The sequence below is a fragment of the Leptodactylus fuscus genome, chromosome 6, assembly GCF_031893055.1.
Source record: "Leptodactylus fuscus isolate aLepFus1 chromosome 6, aLepFus1.hap2, whole genome shotgun sequence".
NCBI classification, from domain to species: domain Eukaryota; kingdom Metazoa; phylum Chordata; class Amphibia; order Anura; family Leptodactylidae; genus Leptodactylus; species Leptodactylus fuscus.
In genome coordinates, this window is record NC_134270.1 from 152,240,051 (window position 1) to 152,262,703 (window position 22,653).

At 43.1% G+C, this 22,653-nt stretch overlaps 1 protein-coding gene across 1 annotated transcript in view; it reads left to right on the plus strand.

The window, feature by feature from the left end:
• The window catches only part of SLC35E2B (solute carrier family 35 member E2B), a 39,682-nt gene that overhangs the window by 12,934 nt on the left and 4,095 nt on the right, over window positions 1-22,653 (plus strand). Inside the window, exons 2-8 of the mRNA XM_075277663.1 lie at window positions 4,835-5,286; window positions 13,014-13,149; window positions 14,788-14,915; window positions 16,317-16,437; window positions 17,904-17,957; window positions 18,876-18,948; window positions 20,396-20,541. Of these exons, the coding sequence (XP_075133764.1) occupies window positions 4,965-5,286; window positions 13,014-13,149; window positions 14,788-14,915; window positions 16,317-16,437; window positions 17,904-17,957; window positions 18,876-18,948; window positions 20,396-20,541 (980 nt within the window). The 5' untranslated portion in view covers window positions 4,835-4,964. The remainder of the gene's footprint in view (window positions 1-4,834; window positions 5,287-13,013; window positions 13,150-14,787; window positions 14,916-16,316; window positions 16,438-17,903; window positions 17,958-18,875; window positions 18,949-20,395; window positions 20,542-22,653) is intronic.

Below are 22,653 nucleotides of genomic sequence, written 5' to 3' on the forward strand. Positions count from 1 at the left end.
TGCCGCCTGGTTACCCGTCTCTTATAAGGCGAGCCTGGCAGCAGCTCCATACCGGCTGTTTTCTGAATGAATGTTCTACTACTATTCCTATTTCAGGAGCAGGAGCCACAAGTAAGAACTTTAGCTTTGTCTCCATATGTTAGATCAGACCTAAGCACAAGACAGCTGGTAACCATAATGTGTAGTATGTGTGGGCTTCATGGCCGGAGGGGAAGATTAGGGGCTGAGATCTGTCTCTCCTTGTCTATTGCCTGTAGCCTGTATTTTAGAGAATACATTGAAGTCTTGGCAGGCTTTGCCTTGTGCTTTACTGCCACGTTTTAGAGTCTGGTTCAGTGTGCAGATGGAGCCGCGGCAGGTCACAGCCCTCGTGTCTGCAAGAAGCTACTGAAAAGGCAAGTGCTCGCCTTTATCCTGTTACGCATACTTTACACTTACTGTTAGCGACATCTCTTTAGGAAAAACGTAAGCAATTGTTTGTGTGTGTTTCATGGAGACTTGTAACTTTTGTCCTATAGGGAAACATTGATGGTTCAGTTGCGAAGCATCTTCCTTCTGATGTGTCACTCACTTAATGCATACTATTAATATAATGTACTAATGATACAATAATATATAACTAGTAATACAATATAATATCATATATAACTAGTAATACACTATAATATTAATACAATATAATATATAACTATTTATATAATATAATACAATAAAATATATAACTAGTAATAATCCTACTATAAATGTGAAAGTTTGTGTGTTTGGTTGTTTGCGGATCAATCATAGCCAAACAGCTGAATGGATTTTTCGGAAATTTCACACAGGGCTAAATATTGGTCAGGAAGGAAACATAGGCTACTCTAAAAGTGGGTCACTCACCCCAAATCGCCACCACGACCGTCAAAAGTCCGCTGGAGGACCTTCCGTGACGTCAGCGCCGGAATTTCAACGCACCTCCTATTGGTGCATGGTGGTGTGTGGGTGGCCTATGGAGCCAGCGCCGCAGCCCCATACGTTGGCGGCGAAATGTGGGTGTGGTGAGGGACCATGTACAGTCTGTTGAAAATGGCGGCCACCCACATGTTGTGAGGGCCGCTGCCATGCTGGCCGGCTACAGCTTGCCTCATGCCGGCGTAGTAGGCAGCTGTGCTCCCAGCCCTGAAGCGGGCAGCCGCACGTCCCTGCATAGTTTGCGGCCGGGAACCCAGACGTCGTGGGCATGAGCGCACACGCCGGAGGTTCATGCGGCCGTAAGACACACGCTTCAGGAGCATTGCCATGGTGAGTGCAGGGGGGGGGGGGGGGGGGGTTGTAAGGCAGTGGTAGTTGGGGGGAGGTGGTTTGGGGGGGTTCTGGGGGTGGAGGTTAGGTAGAGGGTCCAGGGGGGGGTGCTTTGGGAGGGGGGCATTAGGGGGGTGGACGAGTGAGAGCGGGGCAGATGAAGTCGCGGGTAATGCTAGTATAATATATAACTAGTAATACAATGTAATAACTATTTATATAACATAATAATAAAATATGTAATTAGGAGTATATATAACTATAATATATAATAATTCAATATAATATATAACTATAAATACAATATAATACTATTGATTGATACAATATAATATTTAACTATTAATCAATATAATCTAATATATGTGTATTTAATTTTTTATATTTATCTTATATTGTTTTTTTGTACTAAGATATATATAATTTTTTGGAGGGTTGGAGGCATCGGAACCGGCCTCTCTACTTCATAAGAAGTCATTAATTGTGACCTCTGCATCCTTTTAATATTGGTGTTACCTGTGGGGCAGTATATGACCTGTAGGCTAAAAAAATGACTTGTAGCCCTGTAGCTGTTCTGTTATATCCTAAAAAGTATCTTTAGCTCTTTTGTCCTTTTTGCCTGACAGGTTTTTGGCACCACTTTAAGATGTGATAGGGAACCTTCCATATTGATAACTTAGCACATCCTTTTGTATGTTCTGGAGCAGGAAGAGCTAACCAAATGGATATATAGCTTAGTGGGAGCTAAGCATTGATCTAAATCACTCCTGTCTCTTGGCTTTGGAGTGGAGTGGACCTGTTCAGTGACTGACCGCCTTTGGGCTGAGTTTTTTTCAGGCGGATTTTGATGTACAGTAGAATCTGCCGCAAAAGCCGCCTGCAAAAAAGGCTCCCATTCACTTCAATGGGAGCGGCTCACTTTTTTTTCCCGCCAGCTAGCAGGAAAAAGAAGCGTTATGCCCTATCTTCACGTGGATTTCATGGCTGAGACTCCGTTCCGATTAGACCCAGTCATTCTGGCCTAATCAGGAGCAGCATCCCGTCACAGATAGCCGCATGGAGAGTTCACATGGCAGAAAACATTTCTACCGTGTGAACATACCCTTTGTGTGCACAGAGGTGGTTGTCAAATACTGAACCTGCCCACTAAGTCCACAATGTGCAGTGATTTAGATATATGCAATGCAAGTCACTGAATATTCTTCCATAAGACTATATATAAATCATTAAAGAGGACCTTTCACCATCTCCACCAATTCTAGTTCTTGGCTTTTGTTACTTGCCGCCCCTCCACTGATTCTGGTTGGAATTTTCTCTTTAGCCCCCACCATTCCTGAACAACAAGCGCAGTTAGTTTTGGCGCCTGATGTGCTATTTAGGTTTTGTATTGACAGAAGGGTGGTGTCAGGCAGGGGGCCGTGATTCAGAGCTCCAATCAGAGGCAGCCAGTGTCAGAGCTCAGGATCACACCCCTTGTCTATAAGTTACTTTCTTCACATTAGTCTATGAAGAGGAGAGGGGGGATAGAAAACACACTCAAATAATTACTGTTTCTTCACTTTGCTATTGTGAACTCTTTTAATACTGCTAGGTTGTAGAATGTGGCTACTAGTGCACAGAATGAGGGAATAAAACAATAAAGTAACTGCCATTAGCCCACTACTCCACCCCTCTCTGCTCCATAGAGCTCTGTGTGGGAGTCCGAATACGTAGATGGATATAATGCAAACAAGCAGTCAGATTGACGATACGAAGCCGGAGAATAGCTTAATAAGTGGAGAAGGAAATGGATCTCCTTAATAAGATACATCACAAAGTTTCTTCTATCCACATCTACTATTCATTTATGAGAAGTGGTGTATAACTGGAGGTACCCTTTAAGAGGTAGCTGCCCTGTCAAATAAAACCTTCGATGTGCAGCTATTGCCAGCAGGCCTGTGGAGTCGGAGTAGGAAAAAAAGTTACTGGTTCTGATTCCAGCTTCCAAAGAAAATTGATTATTTTCAATGGTATTGTACAATTATTGATACCGTATAATGAATTAGACATAGTATATTGCTGATTTACTTTCTTAGCAAGTCACTAGATATTTTGTGAATTAGAGGAGCTTTACTGGGTCCGTCTCACCAGGACTTCCATTTATGAAGGATTCGGAGCATGAGTCGGGGTGGGATTTAGGTTACTATTACAATAGTAATGGCCTAATACATCCCCCACATAAGTAATGGTGTTACTATTTCTGTAATAGCACACCATTGGTGTAATGTGGACACTGCAGGGGGTGCCTTATACTAACAGGAGGCAGCGCCACCTTCTGGATCCACAGCATACCAGGCCACACTCCCACTCCATTCTAGCATCTACCATTATGTCATATACTGAATCCCTGCTGGCCTCTGCTTATTGGTCCTATCTAGACACAGATAATATGCAGATTCAGCCTGTCACTGACTGCGATCTGTGACGTTACTATTATCTGGCTATGAAAGTGACCCCTGCAGTAGTCAGACTGGCTACTTAGCTTTACAGTAATAAGTCCGCTACTGCTCTGAGATTGTTCAGTGAGACGGCTGGCAATGTCCGTCACCACGTACAGAGGCAGATGTGTCCCCTTGCACTGACTGTGAGTTGTCATAAATCCTGTGAATGTTCATTACTGAGTCTCTGGTTCCAGTTACTAAGGCTGTCATCAATAATAAATAGCTGGGAATGTAATTCTACCTCCGCGCATGTTCCCTGTCACTGCTTTTAAACCTGGGGGTGAGTCTGGTATAAAATATATAGAATCATGTAAAATATCATAACCTACCTCAATTGTTCCCAGGTCCCCTGCTGGTCTCTACATCCTAACGCTGTCTAGCCACACAGGTAATGACCAGTCAGCCAATCACTGCCTGAGTTGGGTCATTACTGTAGTCAGCGATTGGCTGACTGGTCACTTCCTGTGCGTCAGAAGAGGACAGGAAGTAAAGACCAGCAGGGGACCTTGGAAGTGTTGGAAGGAGAGCAGTGGGGAGTCAGTGACTGTCCCATTAAAAATGGGATGTGGCTTACTATATTAAGTTGTGCCACAATTTCAGGCATTGCGGCAAAATTTGGTCAGAAACTAATAGGTGGTTCGAACCCAAACTTGACAGTCTAAAGCTGCGTCCGATTTATTATCCCGCATCGGCCATCACGTGACGTGATGACGTGTTGTCAGACTGCTTGCCTAGGTATACACTGTGTAACTATTAGTAAACGTAGTCCATATGTGCAGGTTTAGGTCAGGGAAGGTAGCGGGCAGGTGCTTGTGACTGGAAGCAATACCAGTAGTACACAGGCTCCGATATTTAGCGTGGCTGGAGAGGCGTACCCTCTTTATGTACGGCACACCGGTATGACTTGTGAGCAATGTTTTGTTCTTATTACTATAATTATCTTTTATTGCCATGACACGCTGCCATAAAGTAGTATTTGGTGCTTTGTGTATATTGCATCCTATCATAGCATGTGGTTTATGTAGCGTTCTAAGTGTCTGCACGGTGTAAACTGGTTTTTGCCACTTTCTTAGGACATAAAGGCCAGCGAAGAAAATCAACAATGGGAGCCTCGGGCTTGATGTTGGATTGAGTCGTGCCGCTTCACTTGGGGCCTTTCCTGGCCAGACAGATGATACATTTGCTTGAACCTAAACCACCAAGATGCCGTCTGGTAACTCCCAAGGAGCAGAAGACTGTAAAAACCTCTTAACTCAAGAGAAAGTGAAGGGGAAAGCTCCTTATCACCATGGACCTCTGTTCCCGCATCGGACTGAGAAGATTATCATTACACGCAGCGACAGCGTCCCAGATGAGAACGTATTGCAGATCACCATCACAGAGACAACGGTCATAGAATCAGATCTGGGAGTTTGCAATTCTCGGGCACTCGTCTACCTCTCACTATGGTTTTTCTTCAGCTTCTGTACACTTTTCCTCAACAAGTACATTCTCACATTACTGGAAGGGGAGCCGAGCATGCTAGGTAGGTTTGCATTTACCTTTGGGCGATCTGTAACCAGGCTATGACGGTACTTTTATCTCTAGCCCTTTGTGAAAGCGGCTTCTGGAGTGGTCTAACTTGTTTCTAAGGTTCCGTTCACGCCTGACCTGTTTGTTTCAGGTAAAGTGAATGGGACTTTGCATATCTTTTAAGAGAGGGAAACAAATACTTGTTTGTTGGCTAAGCTGAGTATTTATTTCAGTGTAAGGATAAGTTCACATATCAGATTTTGTATGCAAATTTCACTGTGGAAATCTTCAGAAAGATTCTCTACTTCCATTCAGAAGAAGGAATTGTCTGCCTCCCATAGGAATATCAGAATTGTTGTGTCAGATTTCGCTGCCAAAATGACATTGTGTGAATTTGCCCCCTTGAATGTTCTCTGCCTGATGGAAGTCAAACTTGATTGATGTTCCCTTGTCTCTAGGCTCTATTCACATCTGCGTTCAGGGAGTCTGCTTGGTGACCCCCCCAAACAGAAACCTATACACAAGCAGAACTTTTCTCTCCGCATGTTTCATGCGGACACCACATGGACCCTATTATAGTCTTATAGGGTCTGCGGGTTTCCTTAAGTAACTGCTTTTTTTTGTGTATAGGTTTCCGTTTTGGAGGGGCCGGAACGGAAATCCAAACGCAGATATGAATAGGGCCTGAGACACAAAGATGGGGGAATTTCAATCAAAGAGGAGGGGCTGGGTTGATGGTGGCATCAGACCAGAGTTATGACCGCAGCAGAGAAGATGACATGCGACCCCTCTGAGGTGAGGGTTGGAGTTTGGGGCGGTGAAATGGAATTGTAGGTTCCCTATATGGGGTTTCTAGGATAAATGGAAAACATAGGGATGGTTAGGAATGGGGTACTGGTGACGTATCACTCGCTGCAGTCATGGAGGCCTCATCACTTCCCATCTGGCCAGTCCTAGCAGTAGAGGAAATGTGGATGTGATGCCTGATTGGAGGACATTGAGTGATTGTATACATATATATATATATATATATATATATATATATATATATATATATATTTATTTTATTTTTTATTTTTTTTTTATTTTACACTGTCCTTAGGTTTTCCATTTATCTTTAGAATTTCCCTTTAATTGGATGATAAATTTTGATTAAAAAGAAAAAAAAAAAGGTCTTGCCTTTTCCCTCTGTACTGGATATACACGTTATGTCTGTGTGTTTAATCCCTGAAGCTATTGTCATTACAGTGTAGTGGAATTAATAGCTCTTTAATAAGCACGCAGCAGTCCTTACCTATTTCTGCAGCGTGATATTACAGCTTACAAGCTAAATACTTCATTTCTGACACACGAGCCGAACTTTTTCCTGTTAAAGGGAACCTGTTGGGTAGATTTTGCCCCATCATGTGCAGGATGAAATTTTCAAGTTTTCATTGTTGCCCCTCTGATGTTATAAGTGTCTGGATGCGTAAAAAGTCTTATATAAATTATCCCGAGTAGTCACTGGGGCGCCGAGCAGCTTCAGCCTTGTCACACTGCCCCCTGTGATGTCAGGGAGTGAGAGACATGTCACTGACACCCAGAGGGACAGTGTGATGATAGAAAGCAAAAGTTAGGCCCGAAGGTGCGATAGACACAGTAAAGATCCTATACGCCGCGGCTCCGCAAGCCGTGGCGTCCGCCTGAAGAAAGGGCAGCTCGCTTCTTTTTTCTGCTAGCGGTCTCCATAGACCACCATTGCGAGGGGGCGGATTATGACGTGGATTCCGTGCCATAATCCGCCCCCTCTGTGCCCGTGTGAACGGGCCCTAAAGATAATCCTTTTATTCTGAAGCCTGACATTGGTACCTTTTTTACCAACTTCACTCAAAATTGTCTGTGGCTTCACAGCCCTGTCCGGGTTCTCAGGCAATGCATATTATTATTATGTGAGTTTTGGATCCATGTCCTGTTGTATATGATGTATACATGGTCTATGGTGGGGAGAAGCCAAGGACATGGTCCCTCTTATGTCATGTAGTCATACGAGGATACATCATGAATATCAGTACATCACACTAGGGACATCCCAGTGTTTTTGGGGTACGTTTTGATGCAAGTTGCAGACGCTCTGTCAGTCACTCTGATATGGATCTTTACACAGTGACATTTTGTCTCCTGCCGTGTGTATGACTACTGCAGCTCCTGTGATCACTCAGTAAATAACCAGGGGACAGGAGAAGGGAATCCATTCTGCCATTTAGAACCAGACTAACTGGAATAGTAGCGCCTTGAGGTTGTTTACCTCTATCCTGAAGGCTATACATCACTAAATATCACCTCAGTTCTTTCCTGAAAGACAGTATGCCTTATAGATGTTCTTGTTGCATCTTGCTGCTTGTTTCCATTTTCATGGAGCTAATATCTGAGGGGAACGGGATATCTTTGGTGATGACCTACATCTCGGGCGTTCATTGATTTCAGTAACTCCCTTTTCCTTGTAGGTGAGCACATGCAGCCCCGCTCATCTGATCACACCGATACTGCTCATCGTGTCTGGCTTTTACAGTGTCTTAACTTTCACATCAACAGATTTCCCAGTTGCAAAATCCACACGTGTTTCATGACGATTTTTTTTTGCCCACAGGTTGTGGATGAAATTTGTTAAAGAGGTTTCTGGTATTTTACTCATTGACAAACGAGATGTGTTTAACGCTTAACGCTCTGGTCAGTAATAGTACGTCCTGGCAAGTAGCACGTTCGCGCTCAGGTCAGTACTATTACTATATCAGAAGCTGTGCCTGCGCCATTACACCGGGCACTCGGCTGCATTACACAGCCGAGGGCCTGGACGAGCTGCCCCAGTGAATTGCCGGTCGGAGCTCCGCTCCAATCGGCGGTATTAACCCTCCCGATGCCGCGGACACATGTGGACCCCCCTGGGCACCCCCCGCGGCAAGATCGGGGGGTGCCCTGATGAATTTTATGTAGCCCGGGGTCTGGTTAGTGACCCCGGGCTGCTAGGACCCCTGCTTACCTGCTTGGATCCTTGCTGTCGTGCCGTGCTGCAGGAAGTGAATCTATGCGTCTGCAGAGACACAGTTCCTCTATAGTCTGCAATACATGTGTATTGCAGGCTATAGTACTGGACCAGCAATCAGAGTATTGCTGGTTCAAGTACACTAATAGGAGAAATAAAAAATGTGAAAAAAGTGTAAAAAAATAAAATAAAAAATAAAGTGTGTGAAATAAATAAATAAATTAATAAAGCCCCAAAATTCCCTTTTTCTATATCAAATGAGTTAAATAAAAAATAATAAAAACAATGCATATTTGGTATCACCGCGTCCGTAACAACCTGTACCATAAAATTAAAACATTATGTCACCTATATGGTAAACGTGAAGAAAAAAAACGGAAAAAAAAAACGCCGAAAATAATGATTTTTTTGCAATCTCACGTTAAAAAATATGCTATAAAAAGTGATCAAAAAGTCGTATGTACACCAAAATAGTACCGATGAAAAGCACAGGTTGTCCCGCAAAAAAATAAGCCCTCAACCAACTCTGTCAATCGAAAAATAAAAATTTTACGCATCTCAGAAGATGGCGATGCAAAAATCATTGATTTATGTCCCCAAATGGTTTTTTGTTCGGCAAAATTACTAATGCATAAAAAAAACCTATAAATGAGGTATCACCGTAACCGTACCGACCCGCAGAATAAAGTTCACATGATTCTTATGCTGTACGCCATGTGGAAAAACATTTAAAAAGTAAAATGCAATGCCAGAATTGATTTATTTTTTTTATCCAGCAAAAAAAAAAAGTTAATAAAAAATAGTCAATAAGTTATAGGCACCCAAAAATTGTGTCATTACAAAATGCATCATATCCCGGAAAAATACAAGCACTCATATGGCCACGTCACCACAAAAATAAAAAAAAATATAGCTTGAATAATGTGAAGACAAAAAAACCCCAAAATCGCCAAATGTGTCAGGAGGGGAATATATAAGTGGTGCGAGCGTATGTCAGGGTACAGACCAGTTTTGCAGCTTACAAGAGAAAAAACAATAGAAGAGACCCCCAAAGTGACCCCCCCCCCAAATCATAGGAGCAATTTTGACATAGTAGGGAATTTGGTGCTCCCAATGACCTCCGCACCGCTTACATATTACCTCTTCACCATCCGCTGTGCATTCACGTCTGGGATACTAATACTCACTACACCCCCTGATAAATTCTTTGAGGGGTGCAGTTTCCAAAATGGGGTCACTTTTGGAGGTTTCCCATTGTTGTGGTACTTCTAGGGCTCTGTAAATGCAACAAGGTGTCTAAAAACCATCCTAATGAAATTGCTGCCCAAAATCCCTAAAGGTGCTCTTTGATTTCTGAGGACACGCATTGAGTCACGTTGCACAGTAGGGCCACATATGGGATATTTCTACAAACTGCAGAATCACAGAAATAAATATTATGGTATGTTTTGCTGTTAACCCCTTCATTGTTACAGAAAAATGTGGTTTGAAATGGAAAATGTGCATAAAAAAGTGACATTTGGAAATTTCACCTTCATTTTGCATTAATTCCTGTGGAACACCTAAAGGGTTAATAAAGTTCCTATATACAATTTTGAATAGTTTGAAGACTACCGTTTCAAAAATGGGGTCATTTATTGGTGTTTTCTATTATATAGGCCTCTCAAAGTCACTTCACAACTAAATAGGTCCCTAGAATACAAAATCTTTAAAGGGATTCTACCACTAAAACACTTTTTTTTCTAGTTACCACGTCAGAATAGCCTTTAAAAAGGCTATTCGTCTCTTACCTGTGGAAGTGCTCTCCGCCGCGCCGTTCGTTCAAAATACCGGTTTGTACCGGTATGCTAATTAGTTCTCTCGCAGCAATGGGGGCATCCCCCATCGCAGGAGCAGCGATGGGGGCGTCCCCATTGCAGCTCGAAAACCGACCGCAGCGCCGCCTCTCTGGTCTTCTGTATCCTCCCCTTGCCTCTTCAGCGTCTGTCGGACGCCTGCGCAGTATGCTCTCTGTTCGGCGAAGATTGCCGAACGTACTGCGCATGTGCGAAAGTGCGGTGCCCGCACTATGGCTGGGACCGCAATTTCGCGCATGCGCAGTAAGTTCGGCAGTCTTCGCCGAACAGAGCGTACTGCGCAGGCGTCCGACAGTACGCTGAAGAGGCAAGGGGAGGATACAGAAGACCAGAGAGGCGGCGCTGCGATCGGTTTTCGAGCTGCAATGGGGACGCCCCCATCGCTGCGAGAGAACTAATTAGCATACCGGTACAAACCGGTATTTTGAACGAACGGCGCGGCGGAGAGCACTTCCACAGGTAAGAGACGAATAGCCTTTTTAAAGGCTATTCCGACGTGGTAACTAGAAAAAAATGTGTTTTAGTGGTAGAATCCCTTTAAATTGTCTTGAAAATCTGACAATTTGCTACTAAAGTTATAAGCCTTCTAACTTCCTAGAAAAGTAAAAGGACATTGAAGAAACAATGCCGATATAAAGTAGACATATGGGAAATGTTAATTAGGAAGAATTTTGTGTGATCTGTCTGTGTTTTCACGAGAATAACAGAAACTTTCAAAATTGATAATTCTATGAAATTTTCAGTATATTGTCCTTTTTTTTAACAAACAAACGCAAAGTATAATGACTAAAATTTACCACCAACATAAAGTACAATGTGTCACGAAAAAACAATCTTGGAATCACCTGGATAGGTAAATGCATTATGAAGCTATCCTCACATAAAGTAAAAGACGTCATATTTGAAAAACAGGGTCTGAGCCTTAAGGCCCAAAGTACCCTGCGTCCTTAAGGGGTTAAAAGCAGATTGGTGGGGGTCTGACTTCTGGCACCATGACCGATCAGCACAAAGTGTGCCAGCCCGAAGCACAGCATTGTATACTGGCCCGAACCTGAAGCCCTCTCCTATTCACACCCATTGGGCTCTATAGTAAAATCATAGAAGACCCTTTTACAATCTCATCCACTTGTCTTGTACTGTATCCGCCACGTGTGAATACACAACTAAGAATTTGCCCACTATAAACCCCTTTTTATTGAACGGGTCTGCAAGTGTCTAGTTTGTTGCTGGAAAAGCAATGCCAATAAATCGAACACGTCTCAAAGCAGCCTTACTCAGCATCGAAGCAGAACCCTGAAAAAAATAAGAATCCTGGTTGATCTTGTCGCAGATCCGATGTCCGTCTCAAATTCCTTTTCATTTGCTGCCATGTGAATGTACCCGAAGTGTCTTCTCTTTGTAGCAGCTGGTAACAATGAGTAGACCCCCCTGCACCCCCATACTTCATATCAAACATTGTCACCCCCTTTAAAGGGGTTATCCACTGTCTAATATTGATCTTCTCACAGTAAGACTGCACTTTGACACAATAAAGATCTGTTCGCTATGTCACTAAGCCGCTGTACAACACCATATAAGTGGTTTACTAGGTTTTAGTGGCGCTTGTTGATGCAGACACTTGTGTTATGTAGGGACTTTTCACGCCTGAATCTATTATTGGTCTATTATCATGTTTTGTGTACAAACCTTAGCTTGGATGTGAGTTTTCAGCACAAATGCATTTCTTTTCTGAATTACAAATCCACGACAATCCACAAACCATCGAGACTGCCGTAATTGTCAGCTGGTTTACTTTCAGCAAATCTATAGGGTGAGCCCCCATTATGGCCTAACCCTGGCCAGTCTGCATTGTTTGATCTGGTAACGATATGGCGTGTCCTTTAGATACCTCCAGATTCGACTTGCACTTTCTTATTCCCTGGTCAGCAAAGCAGAATTTCAGGCTACCCATTTATTGGGGTGCTTTGCTCACAGGGTCCTAGGGGATTGCTCTCCAGTGTATATGCATACTTGGTCAAGGTGTCCTCGTCAGATACCACAGCCCTGACGACATGGCGCACTAATATCCCAGCCCTCACAGATGACAGGTTTTAGGATGTTCTCGAATCTCCAGAATGTGTGTCACCCTCAGCTAATAACAGACTAATACAAGCCTACATATTACATCATTGCTACTTGACTCCCTCCCACCTCTATAAAATGGGATGACTAACCCATCCAGGATTCCAGACTTCTGGTACATGATTTGGGTTTGTCCAGTTATATAAAGTTTCTGGAATGGGTTTGTGGTTCTCCTGGCAGCAGTTCTGGTTATGCCTATACCCCTAACCCCAGAAGTCTGCCTCTTTGGTATACTGGATGAGGAAGAATGGCAGCACCATGGCCGCCATTTAGTCTGGCATTTGTGTGCGTCTGTATCCGATTGTTCCTTATGTACAACCTGTTAGATGCTTTTACTATTGTGTGCGGTACAATAAAATGAGTTTGACAAATATATAGGGTGAGGGGTGCACTTACTTATCATGGTGTGTGATCCCTGGGTTTTATAGGTTGTAGGTTTTCAACTCTTCCAGTTTACAAGCAGATTTTTGGCCCAGTTCTGACAATTTTATGACAATATGTGGATGTAGACATAGGTGATATCTAAACTCTGCACTTGTTACACTTTTATTTTTAGGAGGTGTGGGGTATATAGAATCATTTAGAATTTTTAGAAATTTTTAAAATATTGGATGCAAAGTGGCATGAAGTGCTGAGTGGCATTACACAATGTGCCATGTGCTCTGGCAGCGTATGGCACATGATGACTATGGATAACAGGATGGTACATGGCATTTACATCTGTCTTTATGTTCATTTTTCCAGGTGCCGTCCAAATGTTGACCACGACCTTCATCGGTTGCATCAAGATGTTCATTCCCTGCTGCTTGTATCAGCACAAAACTCGTCTCAGCTATCCCTCCAACTTCCTCATGATAATGTTGTTTGTGGGGATTATGAGGTAATTATTGTATACATGAAGATATTGTGAAATATTGCTCATGGAAGAGCATCACAAAAGCTGTCTAAATAGTCCAAAGCAACTTTTAAGAACTCTTTTGACCCCTTTAAGTTAAGGAAAATGGATCTAACCCCCACATTCCTTTGTCCTGATCCGGTTCCCTTTCTCTCAGCTACTCACTGTGATGGAAGTGGACCAGGCTCGAATGACGGCTGAGATCAGTCACTAGAAAGGGACTGGTTACTTCACTTATATATGTCACTGGTTCCTTCCTTATATAATAATCCTTCATTTTGTTTGGAAGTTGGAGTTAGAGTTTGTAATTTTTTTTCCGACGCCAACTCCTTAGCCTCGACCTGTCCTCTTCAGCCAACTATCATCCCATCTCACTGCTCCCGTATGCCTCAAAACTACTTGAGCAACACGTCCACTCCAGACTATTTTCCTATGTTTCGTCCATGACCTTCTAACCGCCAAAGCCAAGCGCCATTACTCTGTCCTCCTCCTCCTTGACCTCTCCTCTGCCTTTGACACAGTTGACCACTCCCTCCTGTTAGAAATTCTCTCATCCCTTGGTAACTCAGACCTGGCCCTTTCCTGGATCTCCTCATACCTCACCGACTGCACATTCAGCGTCTCCCACTCGCACACCACCTCCTCACCACGCACTGTCTCCGTAAATGTCCCCCAAGGCTCCATCCTAGGACCCCTCCTGTTCTCCAACTACACCCTCGGCCAACTCATAGAATCTCACGGTTTTCAATACCATTGCTATGCCGACGACTCCCAAATATACATCTCTGGACCAGACATTACGGCTCTGTTGGCCAGAGTTCCAGACTGTTTAGCAGCTGTAGCCTCCTTTCTCTCCTCTCTCCACTCAACACTCTCACCCCCCTCCAGTCCACCTTAAACTGTGCTGCTCGCTTAATTCACCTTGCTCCCTGTTCTTCATCAGCTGCTCCAATCCATTCACTGGTTACCCATTGCCCAGCAAATTGATTTCAAGCTACTAACGCTAACATTATGTTAACGTTACAAAGCGATCCACAACCTGTCCCCCCCATATATCTCTGACCTAATCTCCCGCTACCTGCCCACACGTAACCTCAGATCCTCCAACGACCTCCTACTCCGCTCTCCTCTCATCCGCTCCTCACACAACCGTCTCCAAGACTTCTCCCGTGCATCCCACATACTCTGGAACTCCTTACCACGACACATAAGACTGATCCCCACAATCACAGGATTCAAGAAGGCCCTGAAGACTCACCTATTCAGGAAGGCCTACAACCTCCAATAACACTATCACCGCACCGCCATCTGTACAGTCTCCCCCTCTCCTTCTGTATCTCCCCCCTTCCCTCATAGACTGTAAGCCCTCGCGGGCAGGGCCCTCTACCCCACTGTGCCAGTCAGTCATTGTTAGTTTTATAACTGCCTGTATATTTTGTGTACTGTATGTAACCCCCAAATGTAAAGCACCATGGAATTACTATAATAATGTAAAGCACCATGGAATTAATGGTACTATATAAATAAACAATAATAATAATAATGGTTTGAAGAGATCTATTACTTTGTTGAATTGTGCCCCACCTCTGCTTTCTAAGCTATAAGTGTCTCTTATCATTCCAGGTTCTCCACTGTGGTTCTTGGACTGGTCAGCTTGAAGAATGTAGCCGTCTCCTTTGCAGAAACTGTTAAAAGCTCTGCCCCTATATTTACAGTCATAATGTCCAGGCTGATTTTAGGAGAGTACACTGGTGAGTATATCAGTCTGTGGTTCATTTCAATGTCCTGCACTTTGTCACTGTATTGAATTATGACTCCTATTGTCCGAGTGCTTATACTTAGGTGTTATGGGACCAGCCTTTGGTGATAATGGTGCACTTTGTAGTAGTAACCCTTGTTTCTCAAGTAGTCAAAGAAGTAATTATACATCTCCATAAATCAGAGTAGTCTCACAGCCCACTACCAGTTAGTTAGGGTGAGTTCACACTGAGTATACTCCAGCTTATTCTGAACATAAAACACGTTCAGAATCAGCGGCGTATAAAGCAGTTCCATTCATTTCTATGGGAGCCGTCATACGAGCGCTCCCCATAGAAATGAATGGGCTGCTTCTTTCACTACGAGCACTCCCATTGAAGTGAATGGAAAGTGCCCGTGTGTACGGCTCGGCATGAGCAGAGCTAGCCGTACACGCGGGCACTTCCCATTCACTTCAATGGGAGCGCTCATAGTGAAAAAAGCAGCCCATTCATTTCTATGGGGAGCGCTCGTATGCCGGCTCCCATAGAAATGAATGGGAACTGCTTTATACGCCGCTGATTCTGAACGTGTTTTACGTTCAGAATAAGCTGGCGTATACTCGGTGTGAACTCACCCTTAGTTTGTTTTGTTTTTTGCAAGCTTCCTTCAACCCCTTTCCCTTTCAGTAGCCACATAGCTTCCCATCTCCAACCTAGTCATCACTGCAAGACTGTGCCAAACTCCACCTCTTCATACCAAAGTCCATGGCCATCTGACCCCTGCCAATTACAAAGTAGTGGCACATCCTAACAAAAAGCAATCAGTCACTAACTCCAGACAAACCCTTTAAGTAGTCAAAAAGTAGCACCTTGTCCTGCTCACACAGCTGTCTGCTGTTCTTAAAGGGACATCCAAGACATGGGAGAGGTTTGTTCTGCTGGTGTCTTGTTCACAGAACGGTACCTATAAATGTGTCAATGTAATCTGTAGAAAATGAAAGCTATAGGTGTTATGGGTTGTTCATATGAAATTTGGTCAAGAGAAAAAAGTCTGCTTCTGTAATTTGCCGCATTTGGAATTAGATTTCAGCACCTTTTTTGTAAAACTACTCTGAAAACAGTCTCAAAAATTGCTCCAGTCGGTCTGGAAGTTTCAAGAGGAATCCGAGAGACAATCAGCTAGCAGAAACATTCGCTTCCCATTGAAATGAATGGCAGACATATTTCAGGAATTTTTTTTGAAGCAGATTTTTGGCAGAATCCACTTGAAAGTCAGCAGCAAATTTCTCATTGTGAACTTCTCTCTCTTACGTAATAGGTATACTAACCAGAATGTATTTATAGCTTTCATACAAATCTGTTAAGGCGGCCTAAGGGTTGTATCATTTTCTTTATATGTTTGGTCTCTTTCAGGATTGATAGTGAATCTGTCCCTCTTACCAGTCATGGCAGGGCTCGCCCTCTGTACTGCAAATGAACTCAGTTTTAATGTGCTCGGCTTCTCTGCGGCATTATCCACCAATATCATGGACTGGTAAGATAACATTGTCCTCTGTCCTCTTTAGATGGCAAGATTTGTCACTTAAAGGGGTGTTAGGTGGCTTACATAGTATATAGCACTCATAAGTGTTATCAATATACATGTCCTGAAAAACCCTTTAGAGCTACGGCTACTTGGCACGTTGTCACCGTTGCTTCAGGTTATCTGATCTGTATCACTATATTGCTTATAGCAATGGGGACTTTGTACTTTGGCTATAGGCAGCGATATAACCTGAATTCTCCTATTTCACATGTTGGTAATCGATTATACACCCAAGTTATGACAAGATCATCTCTATGTCCTGAGATGATCTGTAATTTATTTATTTACTTTTATGGTGTAGACTAATAAAGTTCTATTTGTGACTATATCACAGTGTGTCACAATAGTGTGTGTGATAATAGATGCAGCAGAATACCAGGTTGCTATATATATATATATATATATATATATATATATATATATATATATATATATATATATATACACACACACACACTGCCTAGAGGTTTCCCCATGAACAGCACTTATCTTTAGGGGCAAGTGTCTGATCTCTAGAGGTCTGAGAACAGCTGTCCCCTATGTTGACTGTAAGTGCAGAGTTAGTGCAGGTGCATGTTCACCGCTCCATTCACTTGGATGGGACTGATGTAGATGGCCAAGTACACTACTGCATCACTTACAGAAGGGTCTCGGGGACCCCTGTTCTAGTGATCATTGAGGCTTCCTGAGGTCAGACCTTCAATGATCACACACTTATTCCCTGTCCACAGGATGGAGATCAAAGGCAACCTGTTAGGACTATTTGGGTCACTAAACCACTTGCATAGTTGTGTCCCAAATAGCTCTCTTGTAACACCATCTGTGCCTGCATTAAAAATAAAAACCTTTATTCTTACCCAGCGGCTGTGAGGCGTACACCTCAGCTTCAGTGCGCATGTGCTGGACCTTGGGCGCATATGCCTGGAGATACATTATATCCTGTCAGTGGTTTTGTGTCCCAAATTGACCTTTAAATAATGTTGATGAGAAATTGCCTTTAATTCCTTATGTCAGATCAGTAGCCGCGACATGGTGCTGCCTCCCTACCAGTGCAACATTTGTAACTGTGTAACCCAAGCCTATATCTGTGTATGGAGGGAGATCTAATGATGGCTAGATGTACATTGTACAAAGTGAGACACACTTCCCCCATTACCACCTGTAAGCTATTTACCTGTGAACATAATGTCACATGTGCAGCAAGACAATTTATCCCATGTATTCTACTCCATCAACTCCTATGTAAGTTATTATAGCTCATTTTATGAGTCAGTCACTGAGAGCTTACATGGCCTTTATGCCTCTCCAGCTCTCTAGTCCATTACGTACGATATAATCCAGTAGATCCTGATGCTGATGGATGATGTTCCTTGTTATACTTTATTATGACTATTATGTTATTTGTGTCATTTCAGCCTGCAGAATGTCTTCTCGAAGAAGCTCCTCAGTGGCGATAAATACAAATTTTCGTAAGTATATTGTACCCCTGCCCGGGATGAAACACTTAGCAGTCTGTAAACACACTTTAGAGACTGCCAATTTTGTGAGGGGGGCCACAATGGTTTCCCATTTCTGATATTATCAGTTATGTAACATGTTTGTTTCTCCCCATATTGGTTTACGTAACATTGTCTAGAACAGGGGTCAGCAACCACCGGTAGTGGTGTCGAGTCCTATTTGGCGTAGGACTCCATGATACTCCACGTGGCAATCTCTCTCTGTAATGGATCATAGAGATACAGTCAGAGGAGAAGATTCACTGGTGGCAGGCATGAGCCATGATGCCCTAGTGCGGGGGTCAGCAAGCTTCGGCACTCCAGCTGCTGGGAAACTACATCTCCCAACATGCTCCACTCACTTTCATGGGAGTTCCAAGAACAGCAGAGCAGATATGCATGCTGGGAGTTGTAGTTTTACAACAGCTGGAGTGCCGAGGGTTGCCTACCCCTGCCCTAGTGTCTGGACCAGTATCCTAGTCACAGGACAGCAACTGCCTGTACAAAGTATAATATGGCAGCTCAGCCTTCCTTCATTCATTGCAGTACGGCAGGAAATATTTGCTTGGATTTCTTTTTTAAAAAAAAACAAAAAAAACTGGGTTGTGTGTACGGCATCCTCTGCACCCAACAAAGCAGGCTTACTGCAGATGACTCTTTTAAGTTTCATGAACTAACTAATCTTTTGCTGTTATATGACTTGTATATAGGTCGACACCCTTCTAAGTATCGGATGGCACACTGACTACTTCAGTATTGACAAAAATGGTTGCTGACCCCTGGTCTAGAATATCTGAGTGAGTGAATGATTGAGTGAGAGGTGCTGCAGCGGGAACCAGGGGCAGACTTCCTAACGTAGGAAATCTTTCAATGTATTTCTGTTTTTTGCAGACCACCTGAGCTCCAGTTTTACACCAGCGCTGCAGCTGTAATCATGTTAATCCCAACATGGATTTTCCTGATGGTAAGTGAATGAATGGCTGCAGATGGAAATAGCTGCGCAGTCATAGTATACACTGAAAAGACTTCAGCTTATGTGACCACTTTTACCACAATATCTCCTACTTTACACGGTGACATGTCAGTGCATATATAAGGGTTGAGAGTAGCTCATTGCTTCCATAGAGGCTGCTGACTACTGCAGCACCGTCAGACTTTGTTCACATCACGTTTCATGATTACACACAGGGCCATAGAACCCCATTCAGGATTCTTTTGGTGTTTGTTGTAGTGGTATGCGTTGGAATACGATTTTTTTTTTTTTACCTGTACCTTGCAGATGTTGCCCTTGGCTGGATTTCAGCGCAGGATGACTGACACGTAACACTCCAACAAGGGGCCAATAGGACATGTGAATGTGACTACAGCAATGAGTCCAAGCGGACAATGATCAGGAATGAAGTCCATAGAACTATTTCTTTCTGATCATTGCCCCATTAGTCCGCCCGCATAAATGTGACCCAATAGTCATTATCACAAGATATTCCCTGGTTGTTTTGCAAAGGACATTGCTGGCATAAGCAGATAAAGCTTGGTGATTGCAAGACTAGGATTTACAATAACAAAGCACTGACAGTATCTGCATTTACTGTGGATATCGATCGTAGTCACACATTATAAGTATATACCTGTCTATCCAAGAGCTGGAACTACCTCTACCCACAGGTACTTCATAGGGCAGGAACTAGTTTTACGCTATAGATTTCATTCAAATCTAGTCATTTTTCTGTAGCGTTGTGCTTGTAGGAGATTGTTACCTGCCAGTTATGTAAGAGCAGGAGGGGGATGAGCAGCTTGATATATAGTCTTGTGGGGAAATATTCCAGATAACTTGCAACTTACTGGCTTTAGTCCCTGCTCTTTTGGGCATAGGCGTCCTTTTCGGTGATTGACAGCCATCTTTGTGTGCAAGCTGTTATAAAGAAGGCTATCAGTCACCTAACCCCAGAAAAAAAATTGGATTTGCAAGAAGTTGCAATGCGACCGTGTTCACTTTCCTTTACTTATGATGAATCAGAGTTCCAGTACTGTGCAAATGTTTTAGACAGATGTGGAAAAATGACGAGACAGAAGAATTGGAGCAAACCTACATCCACATAAGATCTGTGCTTTATTCTCCAAGATGGTAAGCATTCTTGCTTTGCAGCGTTTCCCCCCCCCACACCTGCCTAAAACCTTTGCACAGTACTTGCAGACTTTGACCATCAGGGACAGAATCACGGTGTAGTCCGAGCCTTAGTCACATTAACATTCACTGACCATTATTGTGTCTGTTCATGTTATCTTATGTTTCGGGGCATTTCTAGACCCCGATGTCTGTTTTTGTCTGTAGTTTTTTTGAAAAATTTTCAATAAAAACTTTGAATTAAAAAAAACCCATTCACTGACCGTTCTCTCTGTATCTGATGTAGGACATGCCATTGATTGGGAAAAGTGGGAGAAAATTCAGCTACAACTGGGACGTGATTGTGTTGCTTCTTATTGACGGCGTCTTATTCCACTTGCAAAGCATCACAGCATATGCGCTTATGGGGAAGATCTCGCCGGTAACATTCAGGTAAAGTACAATGAATATGACATGGGCATTTATGCAGATCTCTATGGACTTGACAAAAGCAGGAAGGAAGCGATAACTACAAGCTAGACTGTTTGTGGATGGAGACGAAAAGGACCAAACAAAAAAACAAAAATGGTGGAGAATGATGATTATTATGAGAGGGTTACAGAAAAGTATATACAGAAGCACAGGGCATGAGCATAAGGGAGCCACAAAGAAGCCATGCAGTCCTCTCAACTAGGATACATGCACAGCAGAACAATCCATGGACTTGGACCGTATATACTCGAGTATAAGCCGATTCTTTTCAGCACAGTTTTTGTGCTGAAAAAGCCCCCCTCGGCTTATACTCGAGTCAAGCAAAAAAAAAAAAAAATCAATGTATAGAATCTCCCATAAAATAGTGAAAAAAAGTTTTACTTTTTTTTTTTTATATATAAAAAATAAAGTAAATAAAAGTTCTATATCACTCCTTTCCCTACAATACATATCAAAGTAGAAAATGACTGTGAAACACAAACACATTAGGTATCCCTGTGTCTGACAGTGCTTGGTCTACTGAATATAGGAGATCTGCAGTGCTCCTGTTCCATCGGGAAGGGGTTAATAGGAGCACTGCAGATACCCTATATTCAGCCAGGCTGAATTCCAAGTGAGCGAAGAAAAAACAGTCCTCAAGCTCAGGGAAGGGGCAGACAGACAACCAAAACACCCCCTCCCCTTCCCCAGCAACTACTGCACCCAAAGACTCCGACCATTTTAATTTTTGAAATTTTCCAGTAGCTGCTGCATTCCCCCCCCCCTCGGCTTATACTCGAGTCAATACGTTTTCCCAGTTTTTTGTGGTATAATTAGGGGCCTCGGCTTATTCTGGTCGGCTTATACTCGAGTATATACGGTATATGACAAACTGATAGGGCAGCACATTAGGCCTCATTCATCAAAATGGCCAAAGACCAGCCCTGTTGTTTTCCAAGGTTACCTAATGCAGTGCAGCTTTCAGGTTCCCACAGCCAGGTAAGACTCTGTTCTTGTGGTTTAGTTACTTTTGGTGTAAGCTTTGGTGTATACAGACAATGTATCCACACAGTGTATATATCAGAAGAGTGTCCTCCTGGCATATACCAGAGCGATATATATTGGGATACCACGTTTCCTTTTGTAGGAGACGTAGTCATAGGAGGAGATTTGTCAATACTGGTAATTTCCTATGTAAGTCTTGACCTCCTGTGCACTGGAGTGAGCGGCATCTAATTTATTATGGGGTTCTTAATGAGTTAAGCCCCTCCCCCTGCTCTCCCTATGCCAAAATCTCAGATCTACAAGAGTTTTTGCATTTTTACACGACTCACTTTTTGAAACATGGGTGGGACAGCGAGCCTGGGTAGCCTGTCCAGCAGATTCATGAAATGCGGCTGCTTAATGCACACCTCCTTAAGTATGGTGTGAACAGGGTCTTCATAGTTTTGATAAGGAGGCTCACTCAGTAAATTGTATGAATGTGATGGTCAGCTACGGAGATTTTGTTTATGTGCAGTAATATTTAACTTTATACGACAGAACAAATTGTGTGAGCGGGTGAATTGTGGCTTGTGACTATAAAAATGACACAATGTTCTTGGCAGAGACAAGCATAGAGATAAGCCTTGTACGATCTAGGTGTTGATAGTCGCTGGAATCACCATTGTCCTGATTGTCATTTTGGGCTTTAAAGGGTGTCCGTCACCAGAGCCCAGCCTATCAGCCCAGCCCTGCAGATAGATAGGTTAGGGTCACCTGAATGATGCCGTGTTTTCCCTTGTAAATCGCTATCTCTGTTGTAGAGATTCCATTTGTTTTCTCAATATGCAGATGAGATCTGCATGCAATGAAGGTGTTACCACTCACCTCTTTGGAGCAAAGGCGATGCCCTCATTGCACATTGACAAGACAGAGGCTATGTATGGTGCTGTGCCTAGTATACACTGAAGAAGCCACAGCGCTGATGTGAGGCCCCCATGATCTTACATTGATCACCTATCCGTCCTTGATGCCCGTTATTCTACATATATAGACCACGTTCTATAAATAACCTTTTATATGTAACCCAATGTTAACTTGTGACCTTTGTGT